The 26,533-nt window shown below is 41.4% G+C and overlaps 1 protein-coding gene across 2 annotated transcripts in view; it reads left to right on the forward strand.

Annotated features, from left to right (window-relative positions):
• LOC139458735 (acyl-CoA-binding domain-containing protein 6-like) overlaps nt 1–24,534 on the forward strand; it is an 82,695-nt gene extending 58,161 nt beyond the window's left edge. The window contains exons 7-8 of one of the 2 annotated variants that reach the window (XM_071240139.1): nt 15,860–15,890; nt 21,929–24,534. In XM_071240139.1, coding sequence (XP_071096240.1) covers nt 15,860–15,890; nt 21,929–22,077 — 180 coding nt within the window. In that variant the 3' untranslated portion in view covers nt 22,078–24,534. The remainder of the gene's footprint in view (nt 1–15,859; nt 15,891–21,928) is intronic. The other variant, XM_071240140.1, reaches the window with a different exon arrangement.
• Nucleotides 24,535–26,533: the final 1,999 nt, after the last annotated feature.

A 26,533-nucleotide genomic window follows, 5' to 3' on the forward strand; every position in this document is an offset into this window, starting at 1 on the left:
AACACGTCCAAATATCGCCAGTGTTAGGGTAGGTTACCCTGAACTCTATCCTTAGCCCTTGGATCCCCTTTACGATCATTAGGGTCAGGTACTCTTTTAGTGGCTATTAGATTACACAAACTCTATCCTCAGCCCTTGGATCCCCTTTACGATCAATCCCCCCTTAACGATCATAAGGATTAGGTACTCGTTTAGTGGCTATTAGATTACCCAAGCTCTATCCTCAGCCCTTGGATCCCCTTTACGATCAATCCCCCCTTAACGATCATAAGGATTAGGTACTCGTTTAGTGGCTATTAGATTACCCAAGCTCTATCCTCAGCCCTTGGATCCCCTTTACGATCAATCCCCCCTTAACGATCATAAGGATTAGGTACTCGTTTAGTGGCTATTAGATTACCCAAGCTCTATCCTCAGCCCTTGGATCCCCTTTACGATCAATCCCCCCTTAACGATCATAAGGATTAGGTACTCGTTTAGTGGCTATTAGATTACCCAAGCTCTATCCTCAGCCCTTGGATCCCCTTTACGATCAATCCCCCCTTAACGATCATAAGGATTAGGTACTCGTTTAGTGGCTATTAGATTACCCAAGCTCTATCCTCAGCCCTTGGATCCCCTTTACGATCAATCACGCCTTTACGATCATTAGGGTTAGGTACCCCTTTAGTGGCTATTATAGATTATATAGCGGCTCATAATATTCTTAACACAAAAACGTTGAGTAAAAAGGATGAAATGGTTTTGTGTTGAATATTTTGGCTACTGGAAACTGCCCTGGAACATTCACACAAGCCTGTTTCACTGGCTACATTTTTTCAGTACTGATTCAAAAGCGAATTCACCCTTGTGTTGTCACTAGCCATGCTCATGCCTCCCTCGTTCCTTACTATTATCCACATCATCCTTACGGTGTTCCCTACCACACTTTCTGTCACAAAAATTACCCGACGAATTTTTAAATACCATGTCATTCATGCGTACTCGCGAGTCTGACGTCTGAGGCCGTTTTCAGCTCGCGTCATATCGGCTCATTCCTCACCATCGGTATCTTGTAGATTACGGAATGGGACGAGTTTGCCAAATGGCATCAGGATCATTCGTAAGTGTCTGTAGACTTAAGTCACGAGACACCATGTCTACCCGTAACCTTCGTACAATAATACTACCTTGTGAAAACATATCATATGTATCTATCATTTGTTTGTTTTTAATGCCACCATTAATATACATACAGTCAAGTCTCGTTAATCCGACAATCGTCTTTATCCCATGCTAATGATGGGAACCGATTAAATCAGTGCTTTTTAGACCCGTTAATCCGACAGTCTCGCACTCCGACTCCGACACACCTAATTTGCAACGAATTACCGAAATCACTCATTAATTAGTCTCGTTAATCCGACACAGTGAATACCGTACTCCGTGGTCATCTGCCCGCGAGTGCACAGCCTGTGTTTTGATGCGAAACGAATCGGCTGGTAGCTGCATATTACAACGGCTGCAGAGATAAACTCGCTTAACAATAAACAATTAATGCTTTAAATAAAAAGAAAACAGGATAAATCACATGCATGATCAGAAAACATATTCCGCCAACAATGTAACATAACAATATGAATATTTATTTTATATTTTTGTTTGAATCCTTATATCTATCATGTAGTTGTCCGATTTTAGATCACGACCATTGATACTACTTAATTTTGTTTATCCGACATACTCGTTAATCGACATAATCATATGCAACCATCAATGTCGGATTAACGGGACTTGACTGTATACTAATATGCTTTCACAAGGTAGTATTATTGTACAAAATTACAATATAATGACCATCCTGACTACAATATTTCCTGGCAACAAATCAAAATTCTCCATACCAACATCAACCAATGGGGCAAAAAGGAAAGTGAAGAAACTATTGAAATATACTGAACTGCAAAAGAAATGTCACCCCAAGTACCATTGCATGATAAGTTGTCATTTAAATATCTGGGTAATTTTTATCAAAGTTTCTAAAATTTAACATTACATTGTCCAGAAAAATGAAATTAGATGATAAAAAACCCAAAGCAGATGACCGATAAAACTGATCGCCCAAACGCATCTCAGCAATGGCAGTGGTAACCCGATGCACGTGAGTTCCGTGCAAATTGAAATGCACATGCGTTCCCCCATTTCTTGCCCTGTTCGGATAACATTCATTCGTTATTGAATTCCTATCACATGCCAAGATTGACAAGAAATCAGTGACACCAAGCCTATTGCAAACTGGACAAACTGCCCGGCAAGTAGCCAATGCATTTCAAGTCCACATAAGGACCATATAGAGGCTCCAGCAACGGTACCAGACCACCAACACTACAGATGACCAACCACGTAGTGGGAGACCAAGGGTCACCACCCGATGTTAGAATCGTCAGATTGTGCAACAGCATCTTCAAGATTGCTTTGTTACTGCTGCAGAAACTGCTCGACAGACCATGGGGACACACCAGCGACACATTAGTGCGGACACCGTGCGTCGACGATTTGCAAGCAGACACCTCAACTGTCACAGGCCACACAGAGGACCCATTCTGACACCACGTCATCGGCGAGATTGTCTTCAGTGGGCAACACAGCACCAGCAATCAGCGCCACCAGCAGTGGAGAAGAGTCCTCTTCTCAGACGAGAGCCGTTACTGTATCTCAGCAGCAGATGGCAGAGAGAGAGAGAGTCTGACGCCACCGTGCGAAACGTTATTAGGATGCTTGTGTTGTTGAGAGAGATTCGTGTGGTGGTCCGAGCATCATGGTGTGGGGTAGAATTGGTCTTGCACAGAGAGTCGGCCCTGTGGTCTTCCAGAACATTGGTCGAGGGAGAGCCAATGGTGTCACAGCAGCTCGGTACATTGATCAAGTCTTGAGACTTCCTCCAGCAGAATGGCATCAGAACCATGCATTGGCCTGGCCTTAGTCCTGATTTAAATCCCATTGAGAACCTGTGGGATGAGATTCAAAGACAGCTGAATGAAGTCCGACAAAGGCCGAAACTGCAGCTGAACTGCGTCAGGCGTTCCTTTGAGTGTGGGCTCATGTGCCTATGGCCTTCATCAATCACCTCATTCATTCCATGTATCAACATTGCACGGCAGTCATCAATGCACATGGCGGACACACGAGATACTGACTTGTTAAGCCATTTTCTCAGAGACTAGTGTTGTGTTTCACTTTAGGAACATTTTAATTTCAACCTTAATGATCAGTTTTGCCAAGTTTCATCTTTTTAATATGTCTCAAAGTATGTTTACAGTGTTTGGGCAAATAAGGTTTCTCATATTTCTATCCATGGTCATGTTTCTTTTGCGGTTCAGTATACAATGAAAGAAGCTAGCCATTCACAGACACCAATGGCAACTGAAAGTTAAAAAATGTCATTTCAATATCATAGTCACTCTATCGCTGAAATATTGCCGATGTGACTTTAAATATTAATTCACTCACCCATTTCATTATCATTTGAACATTCCTAATATTATGAAAATACACTCTTACACTGACACATACCTCATACTTTTTATGCTAACTTTAGATTACCTAAATGATAAGATTATTACCGAAATAATTTTCATCATAAGGATGAAACTTGCCCTGCCAAAATATGTGATAAAGATTGTGGTACTGAATGTGGTCAGGAATTGTTTGAGATACCCACGTAAGGCATGCAGATCCATAATTTAAAATCATAAACTACCGGGTAAGAACAAAATTAAAATATTATTATCACGCTCGGGTACAAATGAATGAAAATGGCATGACTTTGTTGTTTGCACATTCAAAGGCATCTTGGGGTGAAAGGATCATGTTAAATGAAGAGTGTAGGACATTTGTCCACTCAGACAATACACCCATTCTGACATTTTTCTAAATGGACTTTTATTTAACAGTTTTATTTACATTTTGACGAACTACAATAATATGAATATTAGTGTGTGACTTCCAACAAAGAAAGAAAGTATTAAAGATCCTAAAGATCTACAAGTTATTTATAAATATTCAGGTGGTGGGGTAGCCCAGTAGTTAAAGCGTTCGCTTGGTACAATGTGTCCAGCTACTACAGCAGCAGCCACATTACGGGAAGTAGGGCATGATGTGAGGGACTTGGCAAAATAAACAGAAAAACTGATAAACATCTCAGATTCATGAGAAACAGTGAATTATATCATGTAATTTATGAAGCTTATCTACCCATTGTTTTGATTACTATTTAACCCAGTTCTACAGCAGGTCTTCTTGAGGTCTTCTCACTGTGAAACTGAAGAGTGTTGCCCACAAAGAGTAAATCTGGATCACATTGAGCCAACTCTTTAATCATTGTAAGCACTGCATACTAAGCCCAGAAGTGTACATTACCATCCATATTTTCTTGAATGTATTACATATTTTGTACAGAATATACAGCTGTGTAGAGAGGAGTTCATATTTATACATGCAGACATTGAGTTTTGACTTTTCTTCTGAAAACAAATGCATTTACTGAACGAATGTTGACACACAAAGTCTGTCTTCAGGTACTCCATTTGGTCCCATTATTTATCAAATGGTGAAAAGAGTACCTGTTTTAGTATTTATGATGCATATAATTTAACATTTCATTGAAACAAATTGTGTTTGAGGTGAAATCGTGAAGGAACTGATTAGCAGATGTTAACTACTTACTGTTTATTATTAACAAATGTTATTGGCTCCTTTAATGAACCTTGTCAGAGAATGGAGTCTTCCAGGAACTCTCCACACAATGTTTGTGTTTGGGTGCTTAGTTCACCTTTTTACCAGGAATGTGTTATGTTCCACCATTTTATACTGGTAATCTTATACGCTGTTCACATTTATTTGAAGAATATATTCGGTACATTGTACATGTACTTTGTCTGAACATTCCAAGCCGTGGAAAGACTCATATCTTCTTTCCCTTACAGCCGACCTTCGTGTCCTTATGACAATCAATTTTGCAATGCTCTGTTATTTCAATGAAAGAATTTGCATTTTACAGAGAGGCTCATAGCAGCTTTCAAAACGGAAGACAATGCAAGCCCCCCCCCCCCCGCTTTGTTGCTGACCTTGCCACCGTCCTCCACCGTCGGACACTTCTTCCCAACTTTCCCATACACCTGATGATTGCCCAGATGCCTTCAGCAAACATCATCACCAGCTGTCACCGGACAGTCGCCTGAAGGTGGCCAACTGTCACTGGACAGTCGCCTGAAGGTGGCCAGCCGTCACTGGGCAGTCGCCTGAAAGTGGCCAGCTGTCACTGGGCAGTCGCCTGAAGGTGGCCAGCTGTCACCGGACAGTCGCCTGAAGGTGGCCAGCTGTCACTGGACAGTCGCCTGAAGGTGGCCAGCTGTCATCGGGCAGTCGCCGGAAGGTGGCCAGCTGTCAACGGACAGTCGCCTGATAGTGGCCAGCTGTCACCGGACAGTCGCCTGATAGTGGCCAGCTGTCACCGGACAGTCGCCTGAAGGTGGCCAGCTGTCATCGGACAGTCGGCTGATAGTGGCCAGCTGTCACCGGACAGTCGCCTGAAGGTGGCCAGCTGTCATCGGACAGTCACCTGAAGGTGGCCAGCTGTCACCAGCAGCTTTTTCACATGTCTACGTAGCTACAGTATTGCCTCAGCTCAATAACCATCGCTTAACGCACAGCCTCCTAAACAGCCTTTGTAGGATCCTTCCTTTATAACTCGGTTAATATGGCAATCTTGGTCTGGTCCTGCTTTCTTCCTCAACCAAATCTCTCAAGTTGCCAAGGAGGCCAAGAGTCGCGTCCTTACCAACATGGAACATCTCCTCTCTTCTACGCTTCCTCAGCAGAGGGCCTAGGCACCAGTCCCCAAGGAAGAAAAGGAACAACATGGTTCACTCATATAACCCAGCCCATCATTGTGTTCCTACACCAGAAAGAAGATTTGGGACTCTCTTCAGATCTGGGCACGTCACATTTCATATGTTGCAACGTGTTAGCAGACTCCCTGTCTCAGCAAGATCATCCATATCCCACAGAATGGATGCTTCACGGAAGCTATCTCCAAGACTCATCGTTCCTCAACTTGTTCCCTATTTGATGACAAGTGGCGCTTTTTTCATGCTTTCTGTATGCCCAGACACAGTTTCTGTGGAGGCCCCCGGCTCCCAGGGGGCTGATTTCTTATTATTTCTATGCCAGTCCTTCCCCTTGCTGGCTCCACATTGAAAATCGCTTGTTTTTCCCATCTTGCCTCAGTGCCTGAACTTTTCACTAGTGTCAGGGTTTTTTAGGCTGGATGTCAGACAAAGAAGTTTCGCACTCCAGCTTTGGACCTCAATGCCGTTATGTGAGACTTATGAACGTCTGCCTCCTTTGAAGATCTCACCATTAAGGTTTTCTCTTGGCACTTAGTCCCCTGCATGTCACCCAGGTCCTCTTTGATCAGCGACCTAACAGCTGGGTCCACTATAGTCTTTCTTGGGACTTTGTCGTTAAGAATCAACTTTCAGGTCAACCTGATCGTCAGTTTCACGTTCCACCACTATCGGAGATTGTCGGTCCAGATGATGACGTGGAACTCACCCTCTGTCCTGTTCGGGCCCTCTGTTGATATCTGCAGGGGCCACTTGCACGAAGCCATCTTAGCACTAAGATTATCTTAAGCCTATGTTAAAGTATGGGAGTTACAATAATCCTGGCGCTAAGATCGCTTTGTGCAAGTGGGCCCAGGTATCCCAGCTGCATCGTTCTTGTGACCTGTACGACTGGTCCTGTTGACCAACCAAATTTCACCTCTCATGGCACTTGCATTTGCTTGAAACAAAATATCTGCGCCCAGTCAAAACAATCAAAGGAAATCAAGTTAATCAAAGGAAAAGTTTCACATCCCCTGCCTCACAGACACTGAGTGCATGTGTATTGTTGCACAACACTTGAGCAAGTTGATAAGAACATGAAAAGATTTGGAAATGTCTGTCGAATTAAGTTGAAGGAATGCATGATTTGCAAATCCTGCAATCGACCAAAATCTCCACAGCAGTTGCCATGTTGTTTAGGAATAGGATTGGACTATGCATAAACTCGTTAGTCCAGTCACAATGTAACTCTGGCCTATTAGGCAAGGGTGGAAACTTGACTTTTAAACCAGTTATCTCCCTTGCCTCAGGAAGACTTTGACCATGCTCCTACATTATCTCAAAATGCATTTCTTCACACTGTAAACATGCATTATCTCCAAAGGAACCACTTGATGATCAAACATGAAACTTCACATCATTGTTCCCACTTATGATGAAAGCTGAAGTTATTTCAAGAAGTTCACATTGGATTCTCAATATGGCCACAATGGCAGACATATTTAAAATTAATTCAAGCTCCAACGTTCATACAGTTTGGCCCTTCACTCTATGAATGTTCATACTCCAATGAACTCACTCAAAGTGAAAGTCAATTCTTAAATAACTGCTAATGGATACATTTACATTTACTTTGCATCAACACTTGATTAATCCTATATCAGAAACATGCTCCTCTCTACTGCAAATCCATTTCAGCTCTCTGCAGGGCTCTGAGAAGGTCATCAAAGGTGCTTCCGTGGTCTGCCTGACCCCTGAGCTCTGGCTTCGACCCTGACCATAACTGTGTACGGAGAATCTCATTCCTGCTTGAATGAGTAGATGCTCTCACCTGCATGCCCATAAAGCAACTTCTTCTGTGGTCTCTTGACGTGAGCTATAAAAGTTAGCTTGCAGTGATTGACCCCTATCTACACTACAGAAAGTAGCCTCTAGCTTTGAAATGAGCTGCTTGATATCAGCCCCAGGTACAAGGCACATGGCAACCGTAGCTGCCTTACCACATAGGGATTGTTGGACAAAGTTAACAACAGCCTGTGGTGAAAGAGACTTGTTTTGAATCAAACACTGAACATGATATTTTCATATTCGCCCTTCTTGTCAACAGAAAAAAAAGATGGAACTTTTGGTGCCTGTGCTAACATAACAAGTGCTTGAGTACCTTTGTTAGAAGGCAGGATCGACGAACCATCCTTAGCCTTGACCTTGGTCTGTTTCAATGCTCGCATCCACTGTACCAGGTCCTCCGGATTATCAACAGTAAGCCAGGTACCAAGAGCCTGAAAAGAAGAAATATGTTTCTCGAACTCTTCAGGTGGTGGTTTACTCATGATGCTGTAACATGATCAAGTGATAAGGAAATTATAGCCGACAACATAAGTGTTGTGTTAACAACCACACGCAGGATGCTCTAGTGTAAGGAAGTACTACAAATACTAGTACATGATTGTATGTTAAGGATAACCTGGACCACAAAAACAAGCAACTGAGTGTGATTTGGGACAACCATTGTCTGAAGAACTTTTGATTCCAAAGGCTAATTACCCTGTAGCCATGACATGTATATGTCTTTATAACTTAATTGCCATTATTTATAAGACGCCAATCCCAGTTGTTAATCCTCACCAACATTTCATTGTATATTGACTGTCAGCCATCTTGGGCTACCATATCACTTCCTGTTAATTACTGTTATTTATAGTATGACATATATTGCCTTAATTGATCATCCCCTGAGCTGTGTCGGTTCATCACGCCCATCACGTCATTGTCCCTTTGTCTGTCCATTGTTGTTCGTTTCTATATATGTGTTATCATTACACTGTTAGCCAGCTTGGTATTCTGAGTGTCGGGACGATCTCGAGCAGGATTTGCCGCTCGTAGGAAATGTCCTGGGGTTGAGCTGGAGTTCCGCTCACCTCATGTATGCCTGGGCTGGAAAGTCTGCTCATCACTAAATCTCATTAAAATCAGATCTTAGTTTTCGCTACCGTTAAACAAAGATCTGAGGACATCCCATTACAGGTCACGTCAGAACGACCTTTTGCGAAATTACGCTTCGAAACATATTTGATGTATTCTTGATTAAAATTTTTAGAACTGATAAAAAGAACATTCTGGAATGGCTTATAGATGGTGGGAATGAGGCACGTTATTCCCTGTTAAGTAAACAACAAGTCAAAATTATCATGTCGGACATTTTAATTAAACTAAACACAGAAACACAAACATTCATTGCCACACTAACCAAATCGCCCCAAAATGAAATGTTTCTGTATATTCATCAAAAGTGAATAATTGACCACTTTCTGTTATAAAGTGGATAATGGAAGTTAATTCTGATATGAGCAGAGGCAATCTCCTGACTGGAGCTCTGAGGACGTCTTCGTCCCACAACGAATAAAAATCAAATTACCCATGTTACCCCGTTCAACCAAGATTTACCAAAACAAGAACATGCGCAACGGGTGTGTTTGGGCCAGCACTTCCATATTAATCGAGTGTATCTGGACGAGCTATACCAACCCAACCAAGAACAACTGTTTCCTTCTGTTCATACCCCCTTCCTTGACAGATTCCTGGCAACACAATACATACACTTCTAGCTTTTGCAATGAATTGAAATTAAACTGTACCATACTTACAAAATGATTGAAATTATTACAATCCATTAGTCCTTGAATATCCATGAATGCTCATATCACATTTTACAATGTCACAGTTCAAGAGTCACAGTTCACAACACATTTCAGTTTCACGATGTCACTGTTCACGACGTCAGTTTCACGATGTCACTGTCCACGACGTCAGTTTATCCAAAGTCACATTATCCAAAGTCACATTATCCAAAGTCACAATCCCAGATCACAGTTTACAGTTGACCACTCCAGTGGACAAATCATGTTTGCTGCTCTAGTAATCACTGATTGTCCGATCCGTACATCCACCACACGCACATGTCCATCTTTTCCTGGGTATGTCTTGACAATTCTACCAAGTGGCCACTGTCCCCGTGGAGTGTCAGTAGATATCACCAGCACAACATCATCGATACACAGGTCTCTGCTTTGAGTTCGCCATTTCCGTCTTGCGTTCAGACCTGGGAGCCATTCCTTCACCCAACGCTTCCAAAAGTGCCTCATCAGTTCCTTAATACGTCTCCAGCGCTTCCTTGGGTGATAATCGGTTGTGTCTATGGATTCGGGAGCAAACATTCCTCCAATCTGTAGGAAGTGATTTGGAGTCAGTGGAATCGCATTTTGGGGATGAGTCGACTGATATGTCAGAGGGCGCGAGTTGTAGTCAAACAGGTGAATAGACACAAATAACGTTTCTGACGTGATTTTCCTCTGCCTTGGACTGTTACGAAATAGTCAACAGCAGCCTGGCTGAATGCACGGAAGGATGTTCGAAGTCTCATTTTTGGTAACGGAGCCATCATTGGATAGGCAGGTTTTGCTTTGCCCCTATGACATCGAGCACATTCTTTCTCCCATTCACGTATTGCTTCTCATGCTGAGATAATCCAGTATTTAGATGACACTGCAGCCAATGTTTGGTTTGTGCCCAGAACATGTTTACCATCTTCGTGATACAGCTTTATGATGAGCTTTGTCACCCAACATCTACGAGGTAGAATTATGGGAAATCGTGCTCCAAGTGGCAAACATTCAGCATCGCCTAACTGTCCACTCAATCTCATGACCCCATTTTCATCTAGATGTGGCTGAAGTGTAAGGAGTTTGGAACTGGAAGCCAACATCTTACCTGACAATAAAGTTGCATATTCAATTGAAAATGCTTCCGCCTGTGCATCGGCAATGATTCTGTGCTCAGAATCTGCTATTTCCTCTACCGTCAGTTCACCTTTCATTTTGTAATCATCTGACGTGGAACAGTTATGCAAGAATCTGAAAATCCAAGCATTCACACATGTCAATTTTCTCCAGCTGGAGAATCTGGAAGGGTCAAGTCTTCACGTCTCAAGGTCAGGTTTCTGTATTGAAACTAGAGCAACCTGCTTATTGCTTGTTCTTCTTTCATCATCATTGATCATGTCAAGGGAAAATGCTTTATCAGATGGCCATTCAGTTTCATCTCTGAGCAAAAACGTAGGACCAGACCACCATAACTCATTGTGTATGAGTTGTGAAACAGCCAGACCTCTTGTTAAGTGATCTGCAGGATTTTCTGCTGATGGTACATGTCGCCATTGAGTTGGATTTGTAGTGCTGTGTATTTCTCCAACTCTATTGGCAACAAACGGTTTGAAAGTACGACTATTGTTTCTTATCCAACACAAGACATTCCTACTATCTGACCAGAAGGTAACTGTTTCAGTCTCAATCTGAAGGACTTTGACCACTTCAGAGACAAGTCTGAGGCCAAGTACAGCTGCCATCAGTTCAAGGCTTGGTATGCTACAGGCTTTCAACGGAGCTACACGACTCTTTGCAGCAACTATCCCTTTGACTTCTTTCCGTCCATGTAATTATAGATGGCGTAAACAACGGTGCCATATGCATCCTGTGATGCATCAACAAAGGTATAAATCGAGACTGAACAAACCTCAGCGTCAAGGCGCAAACATCTGGGTACCTGAACACCTTGTACTTCTTTCCATTGTACTAACCATTTTTCTATTTTCTGTTGCAGGTTCTGAGGCAGTTCATCATCCCAATCGTGTCCTGTTAAACACATTTCTTGTAACAGAATCTTTGCAGTGATTATAAATGGTCCTATGAATCCAAGAGGATCAAATAAGTCTTGCAATTTGCCTGAGAAAACTTCTTTTAGGGAATTGGACAACCATTTCCGAGCATGCATTGAAGCACTGGACCATAACTGAGTTAATTGGTTGTACAGTTCTATACCTTCATCCACATTCTCTACCGAGTCCATACTGTATCCATGTATGTGGATTTTATGACAGTTTCTGCAGCCATAGGCAGATCTACAAGATGTGCCTTAGCATGTTCCTGGGTAACATACTGAGCCAAGAAAGGAGAAGAGGTGTTTCCGAATACAAGACGACTGAACTGGTATACCTCAGGAGGCATATCTGTATTCATAGATCTCCAGTGGTAAGGTCTATCTTCCGGTGATATTTTGATCTGCAAGAACATCTCTGCTATATCACAAATGAGAGCTACTGGTTTTCTCCTGAACCGTGTCAGCACATCAAAGAGCTCACTATGAAGCTCCGGACCTGGACTGATTACATCATTCAATGATGTGTCCTGATACTTGGCCGAAGCGTCAAAAACAATACGGACATTTGTTGTGGTCTTATCTGGGCGCAATATCGGGAAATGAGGAAGATACCACACATCTCTCCTCGATTCCTCATGATCTACTTTATGGATATAACCTTTTTCAACATACTGCAAGATGATATTGTCATAGGCTAGTGCTGTGTCCTGGTCTTTGGATAACTTCTTTTCAGTGCTAAGCAGCCTACGAAATGCCATGGCATAGTCATTTGGTAATGATGGAACATTCTTCCAAGGAATACCAATCTGGTATTGGCCATTCATATACACTAGTGTCTCCTGTGCTTTGTGAAGAGCTTGCTCGTCATGTGGTATAAGGCGTTTGAGAGGAGTCTTCAACTCTTCAATTTCCCAAAATGACTTCACCAATGAGCACAATTCACCGTCTTTGCTGTATGTGTGGTATGTATATGCACAGTGTGTTTGGGATGTTGCCTGACTGCTTACATTGCCTATGCATGTCCACCCAAGAGGCATTCTCCTTGCAATAGGATCACCTACATCTCCACAAACATCTTCGAATGACTGATGTAATTGCACATGATCAATACCTATCAGGAGATCGATAATTGGACGTCGCCCAATACTTGGAAAGCTTATGTTCTTCAAGTGACTCCATCTGTGTCTGCATTTCTGCCAATCAATCACTTGCAAGTCGCCCGTGACCCTAGTAGAAGTCAGTGCTGTCATTTCCATATCCACCCTACCATCTTCACTCTCAATTCCAAATACCACTGGCTTGGTCTCAAATGTTTCTTTCTTACCATTCAAGACACTCACAGATATTTTCTCTATTGACCCCTGCATCCCTAATTCTGAAGCTACATCAGCATTAATGTATGTGACCTGGTACTTGCATCATCCAATAATGCGTTAACACAGATCCTTTTAGTTCCATTCTTCAGCACTACTGGAACTGTCCGAAGAGCTGTGAACGTTTGGTCAGATTCCAATGGCATAGTTGCATGTGCCCTTTCAGACAAGCCCTGGTCATGACCTTTTGTTTGAGAACCTACCTGAGTATCCTCCTTATCCACAACTAAACTATTTTCTGCAAAATCCAGATTGCCTTGTCCAATGTCAATTCTGGGTATGTTCTCCTGTAAGAGTCTATTGTGGTTTTTCGTACACCCATTGATCCCACACCGATATGCATATCTACATTGTGAGCCACGATGATTACCACCAAGACAGCGAAAGCATACTTTCATTTTCTTAGCAGTGTTCCATCTCTCAGAAACATTCATATTCTTGAACACATTGCATTTCCACATGCTGTTCACCACAAACCTTACATATGACCTCCCTCTTTGACTTTCTATTCAGCTCACCGACAAATGAGCATGACTCTTTTCTTTTGCTTTTATCAGAAACACCATGTATTGTTTCCGCAGCTATTGTTTGGTATTCAGCTTCCTGAAGTACCCATTCTCTTAGAGTCTCGACAGACTCTTGCCTATCTCTGTCATGAAGCCATCTCTGATATTGTGCGATCATTGACTCAGTCATTTTCTTTTGTAAAGTGGCATGCAATAATCCATTACCAAGCTCTTCTATTCTATCTGCTTCTTTCAGACTAACGACTGCAATGTCCAAGACATCAGCACATCTCTGGCATTCCCTTGGCGAATAGGCTTCAAATTTGTCACTTCTTCTAACTGTAACGCTACTTGACGCCTCCTACCACCATACTTCCTTTCTAGGCGCTCTAATGCAATGTCATAAGCTATAGCACTATGCCCCAAACCTTGTACTGTTTTCAAAGCCTCACCAGAAAGATATTGCCTCAGCTGCAATAGCTTGTATTCAGCAGTTGCTGGTGCTTGGTCTATGCATGTCAGAAATGCGGCTTTCCAACTTTCATAGCATTTAACATCACCAGAAAATACTGGGATAGAAACATGTTTGAGTTGTTTCCATAGATCAGTGCCTATTGCATAACTGTGTGCTTTATAAGCACGTGTGTTCATGTGGTATGCTATGAACATCATGCCCAATGTCTTTCTGAATACATGGCTCACTTCCCGCAGCCTGTTGTTCAGGTCTATACAATCTATTGTGTCTCTTACTTGCCATGGAAGTCATGTCTGACCTATTATCTAAGTGAAATTGTGCCTGTTCAACTACAGCATTAGTTTCATCCTCAAGATGACTAATCTCACGTTCAGTTTTAGCGACATTTTCACCTTGCTGATTCTTTGCAAAAGCCAGAGTGAGTTGTGTCATAACATCTATTGCTTTCACCAGACTTTCATTTACTTTATCTATACCATCTCGTATGTCTATTCGAGATGGTTGGTCAGAATATTCTAGCAAGCTGTACAGCTTGTTTTTGGCTTTTGTAAAGGTTGATTTAACATTTGCTTTTTGTTGTTTTAGTTTCAAAATGTTTTCCAGTTTTAACAGAGACCCTTCTGTTTCTTGGGCCAGAGACTCATTGCTCTTTACAGAGCCTGTATGATGTTTAGTGATGTCACGTGACAAACATTACAACATGGTAAACGGTCTATGTGCATATGTGCACAGCACAACCCGGGTACATGTACAAGGTTACATAGGTCGAAAACGTCTCTGTAATGTAATGTAACGTTACATAACCACTGACAGAGTTCAGATGAAATACAGGACAGATGAAGAACTCAAATGAGATGAGGATGATAAGAGATCTAAAGATCCTGAACAAAAGATATCTGGTACCGCCTCCAAAATTCCAGATGGAATCCATATGGAAGTTGCAGTCGACGTTGAAGAAGGGGGACTGGCTTATCAGCCTAGATCTTACAGATGCATATCTTCACGCACCATTACACCAATCATCTCGGAAATATCTACGCTTCGCAATCAATGGCTGACGCTATGAATTCTAAGTCCTACTATTCGGGATAGCAATAGCACCTTGGCTGTTCACCAGAATTACAGCGCCAGTCATCAAGTTCAGCCATATCCAGCTAGTTCAAATCCATGGTTATCTTGACAACTTCTTAGCGGCAGACCATGGAAAAATCAGCTACAGCAGAACATGATATTCTTGGTCCAACTTATTACTTACCGAGGTTTCCTAGTTAACCCAGACATAAAATACATCAGAGCAAGATTCTACCTAGACAGGGGATATCTATGTCCACCAGAGGATCGACTCAACAAGACTATAAAGATGATCCTATCACTCTCAAGTCAACCCAGCAAGTCGCTGAGGTGGTGGATGTCTACCAATCGACATCTCTACAGGCTATGTCCTCTACAGACATGGGTCAACTCTCTACGTTCGAAGGGCCAAGAGTTCCAGCGCAGGCTATTGTGTGATAGTGCACGAGGTGATTGAGCCTGTGGCAGATTACTCATGGTGTGAGCTGAAACAGAGAATTAGGAAAGCTGAAGTGTGAAGAATATAATATTTAAAACATACTTGCCTGAATATTTAATTCAGTAAAAAGCTAAACAAATAAAACTCCCAAAATATTCAACTATCTGATCCTGTCACGCTTGTACTAAATAATGGTACTTGCAGGTTTTGGTACAGTATATTCCTGTTGTCTATTCTATTTTCAGGGGGGCGGGTAGCCTAGTGGTTTCGACCATTTCGCCAAAGACCCAGGTTCAATTCCCGATATGGGTACTATGTGTGAAGCCCATTTCTGGTGTTCCCCGCCGTGATATTGCTTGAATATTGCTAAAAGCGGCATAAAACCATACTCACTTACTCACGCATTCTATTTTCAGGACCAGGATGGCCAAACTCCACTGCATTATGGTAAGTGTTTTAAGTTACATGTATTGTTTGTGTTGATGGATAGTTGGAGAACCTAGTATCTACAGCCTGCATGCACGACTTTTCCCCATGGGTAACTATACCCCCATAGGGTTACAGGGTGAAAATATTTTGTGTTTACATAGGGTATTTCTTTTTAGTAGTCCATTAAATTGTATCAGTCTTTATCTAGAATTCCAGCATGAAATTGTAGAATGCTTAATTCTGAGGTTTCCTTTTTGCTACAGAAACCCCTTTTAAATATATTAAGCCTTTTAATGTTGAACCACATCATAGATCGGGGTTGTCAGCCATTGACAGTTGTGAGGTGTGAGTAACCGTGATGTAGGTCAAGTTCTGCAACATCCAAGTTGGGGATGGAGAGGCATTTATCTTGATTTTTCAAATTATTTTCTGGGGTAACTGCTAACTACCTCATAAAACTTACCCATGTAAAATAAATAGTAGAATGTTATTTCATAAAGTTTGTTTGAGAAATATATTCGTTTAGCATTTTTAATTTTTTTTCTACAACCTGTACAATGGAAATGGCATACCGGTACTCGATTTCCAAGGAATGGCTTCTCTCGTTGATTTCCAAGAAATGACGTGCCGGGTCCAAATAGTGCAGAGCAGGTTGTGATGAAATTAAAACATCTATCTTTGGACTAAGTTTGGAGGATTATTTGTCAACTTCTTTTTGAAAAACTATGTGTTTTGAACACTTATTTTGAACTTTTAAAGACTATGGGTATTTTAATGTTGAACTTTATTCATACTTGTTACACATATTACTACCTGCGGTAACTTTTCGGAATGTTCTAAGATTGTGGAGCATTGTACCCTGTGTTGTGATGCGTTGCAAGAGAGTGCCGTTTTTCAAAGCGTTATTGCCGTCATTGTAGAATGGAGATAAACCTGCTGTCTTTTGAAATTTGATGTAGTCCCACTGTAGGGTAGATACCACTTATTATCCCCCGCCACGAAGTGGAATCGGGATATAGGAATGGGTGCCGTCCGGCCGTCCTTCCGTCCCTCCGTCACATTTCGTTTCCGGAGCAGATCTTGAAAACCGTACCATATTTCTTCACTAAACTTGGCACATAGATAGATCTAGTGGTGAACTGATGCCTTTTGATAGTTTGGGATTTTAAAAAAAGTTTTTTCGAGTTTCCATGGCAACGACTTTGATTTAGACTGAAAATGGCGGTAGTCCTCGTTTCCGGAGCAGATCTTGAAAACCGTACCATATTTCTTCACCATACTTGGCACATAGATAGATCTAGTGGTAAACTGGTGCCTTTTGATAATTTGGGATTTTAAAAAAAATTATTTTTCGAGTTTCCATGGCAACAACTTTGATTTAGACTGAAAATGGCCGTAGTCCTCGTTTCCGGAGCAGATCTTGAAAACCGTACCATATTTCTTCACCAAACTTGGCACATAGATAGATCTAGTGGTGAACTGGTGCCTTTTGATAGTTTGGGATTTTAAAAAAAGTTTTTTTTTGTTTCCATGGCAACAACTTTGATTTAGACTGAAAATGGCAGTAGTCCTTGTTTCCGGAGCAGATCTTGAAAACCGTACCATATTTCTTCACCATACTTGGCACATAGATAGATCTAGTGGTAAACTGGTGCCTTTTGATAGTTTGGGATTTAAAAAAAATAAATTTTTTCGAGTTTCCATGGCAAGGACTTTGATTTAGACTGAAAATGGCAGTAGTCCTCGTTTCCAGAGCAGATCTTGAAAACCGTACCATATTTCTTCACCAAACTTGGCACATAGATAGATCTAGTGGTGAACTGGTGCCTTTTGATAGTTTGGGATTTTAAAAAAAGTTTTTTTTTGAGTTTCCATGGCAACAACTTTGATTTAGACTGAAAATGGCAGTAGTCCTTGTTTCCGGAGCAGATCTTGAAAACCGTACCATATTTCTTCACCAAACTTGGCACATAGATAGATCTAGTGGTGAACTGGTGCCTTTTGATAGTTTGGCATTTTAAAAAAAAAAAATTTCGAGTTTCCATGGCAAGGACTTTGATTTAGACTGAAAATGGCAGTAGTCCTCGTTTCCGGAGCAGATCTTGAAAACCTAGCTTACTATATTTCTTCACCATATTTTGCACATTTAAAGGTCTAGTGGTGAACTTGTGCCTTTGGATAGTTTTGGATTTTTTTTAAAAGTTATTTTTCGAGTTTCCATGGCAACGACTTTGATTTAGACTGAAAATGGAGGTAGTCCTCGTTTCCAGAGCAGATCTTGAAAAAGGTACTATATTTCTTTACAAAAAGGCATTGCACACACCCGACATGTCATATTGGAGGGGGATGTGAGTATTTCATGCTTGTTTTAATTTGGAACTGAGCGCTTCAGTGGGTTTATCTCCTAAATGGTCGACTATAGACATCATAGATGATTGCGCTGTAGACAGAGATTTATTCAAACATTTTTGTGCAGAATAACTTCCTCCTTCCTCGAAGATTGCAGAATATGGGTGAAAGACAGAATTAAGCAGAAAATGGTGGGACATTATGGCTCTTCAACATTTTGATGATATATGTGAGCTAGACAGCAGGAAGTACTATTTGAGTACTTGGCAGCAGGAAGGACTATTTGGGTACTTGGCAGCAGGAAGGATGATATATGTGTATTAGACAGCAGGAAGGATGATATATGTGTATTAGACAGCAGGAAGGATGATATATGTGAGCTAGACAGCAGGAAGGACTGTGTGGGAACTCGACAGCAGGAAGGATGATATATTTGTACTAGACAGCAGGAAGGACTGTGTGGGTACTTGAGAGCAGGAAGGATTATATATGTGTACTAAACAGCAGGAAGGACTGTGTTGGTACTTGACTGCAGGAAGGACTGTGTGGGTACTTGACAACAGGAAGGATGATATATGTGAGCTAGACGGCAGGAAGGATGATATATGTGTACTAGACAGCAGGAAGGACTGTGTTGGTACTTGACTGCAGAAAGGATGATATATGTGTACTAGACAGCAGGGAGGACTGTGTGGGTACTTGACTGCAGGAAGGACTGTGTGGGTACTTGACTGCAGGAAGGATGATATATGTGAGCTAGACAGCAGGAAAGATGATATATGTGTACTAGACAGCAGGTAGGACTGTGTGGGTACCTGACAGCAGAAAGGATGATATATGTGTACTAGACAGCAGGGAGGACTGTGTTGGTACTTGACTGCAGAAAGGATGATATATGTGTACTAGACAGCAGGGAGGACTGTGTGGGTACTTGACTGCAGGAAGGACTGTGTGGGTACTTGACTGCAGGAAGGATGATATATGTGAGCTAGACAGCAGGAAAGATGATATATGTGTACTTAACAGCAGGTAGGACTGTGTGGGTACCTGACTGCAGGAAGGACTGTGTGTGTACTAGACAGCAGGTAGGACTGTGTGGGTACTAGACAGCAGGAAGGACTGTGTGTGTACTAGACAGCAGGTAGGACTGTGTGGGTACCTGACAGCAGGAAGGACTGTGTGGGTACCTGACTGCAGGAAGGACTGTGTGTGTACTAGACAGCAGGAAGGACTGTGTGGGTACTAGACAGCAGGTAGGACTGTGTGGGTACCTGACAGCATGAAGGACTGTGTGGGTACTTGACTGCAGGAAGGACTGTGTGGGTACTTGACAGCATGAAGGACTGTGTGGGTACTAGACAGCAGGAAGGACTGTGTGTGCACTAGACAGCATGAAGGACTGTGTGGGTACTTGACTGCAGGAAGGACTGTGTGGGTACTTGACAGCAGGAAGGACTGTGTGGGTACTTGATGTGTTTTTTACCAAATCTGAAACAATTTCGGTTGGCAACAGATAAAAGACTCCTGTAAGTGTTCAAATGGTTTAATTTGCCATACTGACTTCAGAAAATATGTGATTTCATAAAAATCATGAACATGCCAAAATGTCAATTTACACCTCTGGTTGCGATGCAGGCAACACAACTTGTCTCATGGAATAGACCAGGCGTCGCACAAAGTCCTGTCCATATCTGCTGGAGCATGTTTCGAAAGTTACAGGCACCGATAAATCTCATCCCAGATGTGATTCTGAACAAGTCGAGCAATATAAGGCCGGGCGTTGTCATGTTAAAAGGTAGTGCCTGGACCATGACGACGCAAAAACAGTAGAACAACAGGGCCGATGATCTCGTCGCGGTAGCGCTGTCCATTGAGATTTCACTCTACCACTATCAAACGGGTCCTCTGTCTTGCTGTAATCCCACCCCATACCATAACACTGCCACCCCCAAACCGATCTTCTTCCATGACACAATGATTGACATAACGTTCACCTCGAGGTCGGTACACTCAAATCCATCCATCGCTGTGGCTGGGGTAAAATGAGACTCGTCAGTGAATAGAACTTGTCCCCACTGCATAGCCGTCCAGCGTAGACGCTGTCTGCACCACTGTAGACATGCTTGACGGTGGTTTCCTGTCAAAATGGGACGTCTGGCGGGTCTTCTGGCGACAATCCCTGCACATCCGAGGCGACGACATACGGTTTGTGAAGATATTCGTCGAAGGCCAGGGATGCTTCGTGCAGTCACTGTTGCTGGCTGGAATTGATTTCGTAGGTGTGTTGTTCGAATCCAGTTGTCTTGTCGATTATTGATTATGCGTGGCCTGCCACTCTGAGGATGGCCTCTGACAGCATTCGTCTGTTGCCAATGTTGCCATAAACTCCAAATGGTGTTTCTGTGGACAGTAAATTGTCTTGCAACATCGCGTTGACTTGATCCTGCTTCAATCATACCAATGGCTCGCAGATGCTCATTTTCGGACAAGCATGGCATTTCGTAATGTTGAATAATTGGGTAATTTTGTTGGTTTTGCTGAGTGGTTGTTGTCAGCACAATGCCAAACAATGCATATGGAATCCCGTTAACACACATGTTTTTATACCCAATCCTTGGTAGTGAAATGTATGGGGCTTGCATAAAAGTCAACTTTTGCATGGAATGCATGCTTTTCAGTTTTCTGTAGCAGTTGCATTTTTGTGACTTAATTCCATACATGTACTACAATATTGAAAACCAAACTTTACTTGTTTAAAAAATACACTAAAATATTTGTGTCACAGGAACTTTTGTTGTTCAGTATATTTTAAACGTTTACACACAGTACAGTGTATGTGAATAGAGTTCACCAATTAGTTGTGTCATTATACTTTGCGAGATATTCACCAACTACTTGTCTTAAGTTAAGGTTGGTAAAGCATTGGTGATTATGTATGCCCTAAATCATTAAAATCTGCAATGTTGCTTTGTTGACTTGACTTGCCCTTTAATACCGTTAACATTCTCAAAAAATTGAATGCAAATCAACACCATTTTTTTTACTGACTTTCCTCCTTGTATCTGACTGAATTACCAGATCGCTAATGGTCAAAATAGATATAAGGAAGTTGAAACAGTTGGGATGAAATGTGTTTCCTTAAACATATCAAATGCATTGAAATATGATTTAACACTCACTGCAATAAATATTGCAAGTATCTGAAGTATTAAGTGGGATGGTTACTGAGAAATAATCATACTATACTGTTTTTATTGACTCAGATAGTCAGGCTATTGTTATATCACTATGTATGTTATTTGAAAACTGTATTAAGATATATGATATGAGGTTATGTTGGGGATCTTCTGGGACCACTTGCACAAAGTGATCTTAGTGCTTTATACCCAATGACGTAATTTGTGGAATTTTGTTGCAAGATCCTTTGGCGAAACAATGCCATGTGATGTCAGCCTAGCAACAAGGTTGCTGGGGTCATAGAGTGTGCATAAGCTCCTCTCAGTGATCCATCATCTCCACACGCAATGTCGTTGAATAAGCAAAGGGATGTTGAGAGCTTTCAATATTTGTTCGTGAAATGTGTTCCGTGAGTACATAAGCATGCGTTTTGGTATTACACAATGTGTAATACAGCTGTATGTTTATTAAACGGGTGATCTCTTCATGGGCAAGTGATAATAGGTGCTATTTGAACTTTTATGTTTCAGCTGTGAGCTGTGAGCATGTTGATGTAACGTCTCTGTTGTTGTCACGTGGTGCTGACGTTAACATAAGAGACAATGATGGTGTTCTTCCAGTGGACTGTGCCACGGAAAGCCTGAAGTCCATGCTCCTTCAGCCTGATACAACAACATAGTGAAAGTGCCAGCGTCAACTGCTAATTCACAGGCCATGGGCACCAGTGGAGAGTACACGCTTGTAAGCACAACCAGATCCAGCCACAGGAGGAAGGCCATGCAGGATGACATGGTTCCTGTCCACCAGCAGGGAGATGTTGCTGAAGGTTGCAACACAGTGGTGATCAACACTAAATGTATGTCCTGTTCATGACACAATTGATGCAACTATTGAATATAATTATTGCAAATATTTTGATATTAAGGGAAATGGTTAATATTGTGCAGAATTAACAGCTCACGTTTCATGTCATTTGTTCATGTGTGCTTTTCATATTTTGTCTCCTCCCAAATAACTGAAGCAATTGGTGTTAAATGAAACTAAAATGAATGATTTCCATGTCAGTTGTTTGTATGCTCCCTGTATTGTGATAGTTCACTTTGAGACAGTTGCTTGCTGTATCAAGTATTCTTACATTCTTACCATGTTGAAACACAAACCTTAACCCAACAACCGGTATATACAGAATTAAATTGTTGAATAAGTAAATAACCACACATTCGTTAAATAATTAAGATGATAAAACGATAAAATGGCTCAAATATGTGTCAGCAGCAATAAACAACAGGCTCTTTCACTTAAGTCAGTGCAATCACGAATGTTCTGAATTTGTCACAGTTGAATGTGTGGCCAGTGCCTTGAATCTAAGTTAGGGTGTTAGAAGCAGGCAGATATCCCAAACTCACTGGGCAAGGTCAGGTTGAAGATGGTCTCGAATAGCCTCGTCTCGCTCTTACATAGGTACAGCCAGCCTTTTAGAAACTGTTACTTTGTGAAGCACCTCGAATCAGAAATTATCAAAGTAGTGAGGTAGGGAAGTAACTGCTAATTTTTGGTTGTAGCATACTGCAAAGTAATTTGGTAACAACGGTGCTTGACATTGTACGAATGCTTCAATTAGCTGCCACTAACATTCATCAGAAATAACCTGTAAAGATCTACTGCCTCATAACACGGTCGTCTTTAAAGAGAAGAAAATTTTATATACGGTAAACATATTTATTTCCATAAAGTGGAGCTCGAGGGATTGGCCAACAAGCAAATTTTGCTTACCTGAATGCCTCTCCAAAACATGATACACATACAAATTACAATGCATCGAAAGATAATTATTGTTCTGTAAGTGTTTTATTACTGGATTATCTTTCGCAACTACAGCCAAATTATTATTTACATCCAGCGCAACAACATCGCGGTATCATATAGGAAAGCCCACATGTCAGACAAAATCTCTCAATCAGCAAGAAGATAGAATATAACTGTGCACTGATTTCAAAATTTCAAGATTTGTTACAGTCGTTAAATGTGAATTATCTTTTAAGTTTTGATATATATTAGAGCCTTTTATGAAATAATACATATTTTGCCTTAATGTACTGGGACACGCAAGAAGACATGAAGTACATGTTCCATGTGATAGCTACTACAACATCTCAGGCTGTCGGATGTAAATCTGGCAAATTTGTGGGTGTTAAGATCGCTGCAGCCAAGCCTGAGACGGGAGCGTATAACCTGCAGCCAAGCCTGAGACGGGAGTGTATAACCTGCAGCCAAGCCTGAGACGGGAGTGTATAACCTGCAGCCAAGCCTGAGACGGGAGTGTATAACCTGCAGCCAAGCCTGAGACGGGAGTGTATAACCTGCAGCCAAGCCTGAGACGGGAGTGTATAACCTGCAGCCAAGCCTGAGACGGGAGTGTATAACCTGCAGCCAAGCCTGAGACGGGAGTGTATAACCTGACCGAATCTTGATCCATAAATTACATCAAAGTATATACCATTCTTATCATTGCTTTTTATAAAACTTTTAAAGCTTCCTAAACTACTGGCATTGGTGTATTCAATAGGTAGTGAGTTCCAACTATTAGCTGTATCTAGAATAAATGAACATAGTCAAAACGTTCTTAAAATTGGATAGTTTTGGGGATAAGAGTTTACATAACAGATTCTATAAATATGTTACGTGAACATAAAGGACATGTTTACTTGATACATGTACATGCAATTATTAGCGAAACTGCACTGATACAATCAATCAATCAAATCTGCAATAGCCTTTAATTTTGTATTGATCGGTTGTTCTTGACCTTGACTGACTGTGACCTAAGAACACAACATGTGTCTGAGAAATTTACACTTAGACAGATTTGCAGTCAATTTGGCCTGTGATAGTCCCTCAAAGAAGGTCAGGATTCTCTTCAAATGATCGTCCCAGTTTATAGAATTTCTCTTAATGTCTTCGAAAAAAGTCTCTGTACCTTGGAGGACTGAATTAACATCATTGCTGAGGTGTTGAAAGGAAGAATGCACATTTTTTTAGTAGAGATGGCATAACTTTGCCCTGACGTCATCTGTTGTAGCCAAAGGTGAAATTTTTGCATGTTTGTAATTGGAACCTGATAATACTTCATTAAAAGATCAACTTTGCTTGACCAATTCTGTCAATACTGCCATCAATTCTGTGTATGGTGTATGAGTCCTTTTTGGAGTTCACTGGCTTCAGGTGGGAACAACATTGTCTGTGGGTATTGTCAGGCTTGGGGACCATGAAGCACAGTGGGCTCCACTTACTGCCACTTGGTTTGATGATGTCATTCTCCAGCATGTAATTGGCTTCTTTTCAGAGATGCTCTAAATCGGTTCATCTATAAGGATGCCCTTTTACAGGAAATGCTTCAAGAATATCAAACTACCTAAATGAACACCAAATTCAAAATCTTAAACAAAACTGCAAACAATCAAATATCTTCACCCCTAAACTTAAAATACCCAAAATAGACACAACACTAGCTAGCCAAATAAATAAACAAACCGACCCAAACATAGCTAAAACCACCACACTAGCATACATACACGAAAATTGGCCAAATTGGTGTCACATTCACACAGATGGACAACCAACTAAAACCACACAATCCTTCCGACTCCCAAACAACCAATCAATATTCACGGCAGAACTAATGGGCATGGCCTCAGCCCTCCATAATCAACAATCCAAAAACCACAAATAAATCCTAATACTTACCGACTCCCTAAGTGGACTACAAGCCCTCCAAAACAAAAATACCCCAAACCGACCTAAATTAATAAATTAAATACTTAAAAAGCTCCAACGACCTAACTAAGGCAGGCAAACAAATAACCTTCTTGTGGATACCCGCCCACGTAGGAAATACGGTAATGAAAACGCCGATAAGGCAGCTAAACTATCCCTAAAAATCCCAGAAATAAGCTTAAACTTACCCATCTCAAAATCAGAAATTAAAAGCGTAAACAAGCAAAAAATCACCATAAAATGGCATAACCTATATCCAAACTCAAATAGCCAAATCAAAAAAGTACTCGGCAAACCACTAACCAAACCAAAAATTCTCCATCCATCAAAAACAATCGACAGAGTAATCACTAAACTCCAAACAGGACACACCAACCTAAATAACCACCTAAAAAAATTTAAAAAAATACTACAGGTAACTGCCCACACTGCAAACAACTAGAAATCCCAGAACACGCACTCATCCACTGCACACCCCACCTAACACATCGAACCGCATTACAAACCACCCTCAATCTAAACAAGGCTCTCACTCTAGAAGCAATACTAAACCCACAAAATAAACTAGAAATCTTCAAGGCCTTAGGCGTATTCTTAATCAAAACGGAACTAATAAAACGCATCTAAAAACACTATAATCTACCAAATCAAAATTACATAAACAAACAAACATCCACCATACCCAGCTCCCTTAGTTTTCTTCCCCAATCCCATCGGCATCTATTCCAAATCTCAAAATTCCCAAAATCTATATAAGCAACCCCTAAAGCCCCCTCTTGGCTTGCACACACCACTTTCGTCCCTTTCGGAAACACATTAAATGGCCTGGCCTGGCCCGTGTGCGAAATACGCATCAGTCGGAAAGCGCACGTTAAATCTCCAAAGTAAGTAAGTAAGGAAATGCATCATCTACATCTATGTCAAGTCGGTACAACCAGGTTCATTCGGAAACAAATGGTGTTGCTGCTGTTGCTGTTGTTCCGGAGTGAGATGAGCTTAAGATCATGTTTATCCCCACAGAATTCTTAAGCCTAGGGCTATCCTTCTCAGCCATTCATCAAACTTAACATGAACGCTTGTAAACTTTGAACTGCATTCATCTGATACAGGGAAAACAGTAGCAATAACTTCCTGCTTTACATGCTCAAACCAGTGATAATGTTGTATGGTCATATTTAAGTGATGCAACAGTTTTTTGTTTTCAACAGTCAGGAGTTTGTACAATTATATCACTTTCATGGACTTTCTTGTCAGTTACATAAAGACCATGATATCTGGCCTTAAAAGGTTGACGGGATGGGTAACAACACAAAACCCCTAATGCCAGTGCTTAAATCAGATAGTCCATTGGTAAATGATTC

This window comes from Haliotis cracherodii, unplaced genomic scaffold (assembly GCF_022045235.1).
Source record: "Haliotis cracherodii isolate W230 unplaced genomic scaffold, xgHalCrac1.p SCAF_13, whole genome shotgun sequence".
Taxonomy (NCBI): domain Eukaryota; kingdom Metazoa; phylum Mollusca; class Gastropoda; order Lepetellida; family Haliotidae; genus Haliotis; species Haliotis cracherodii.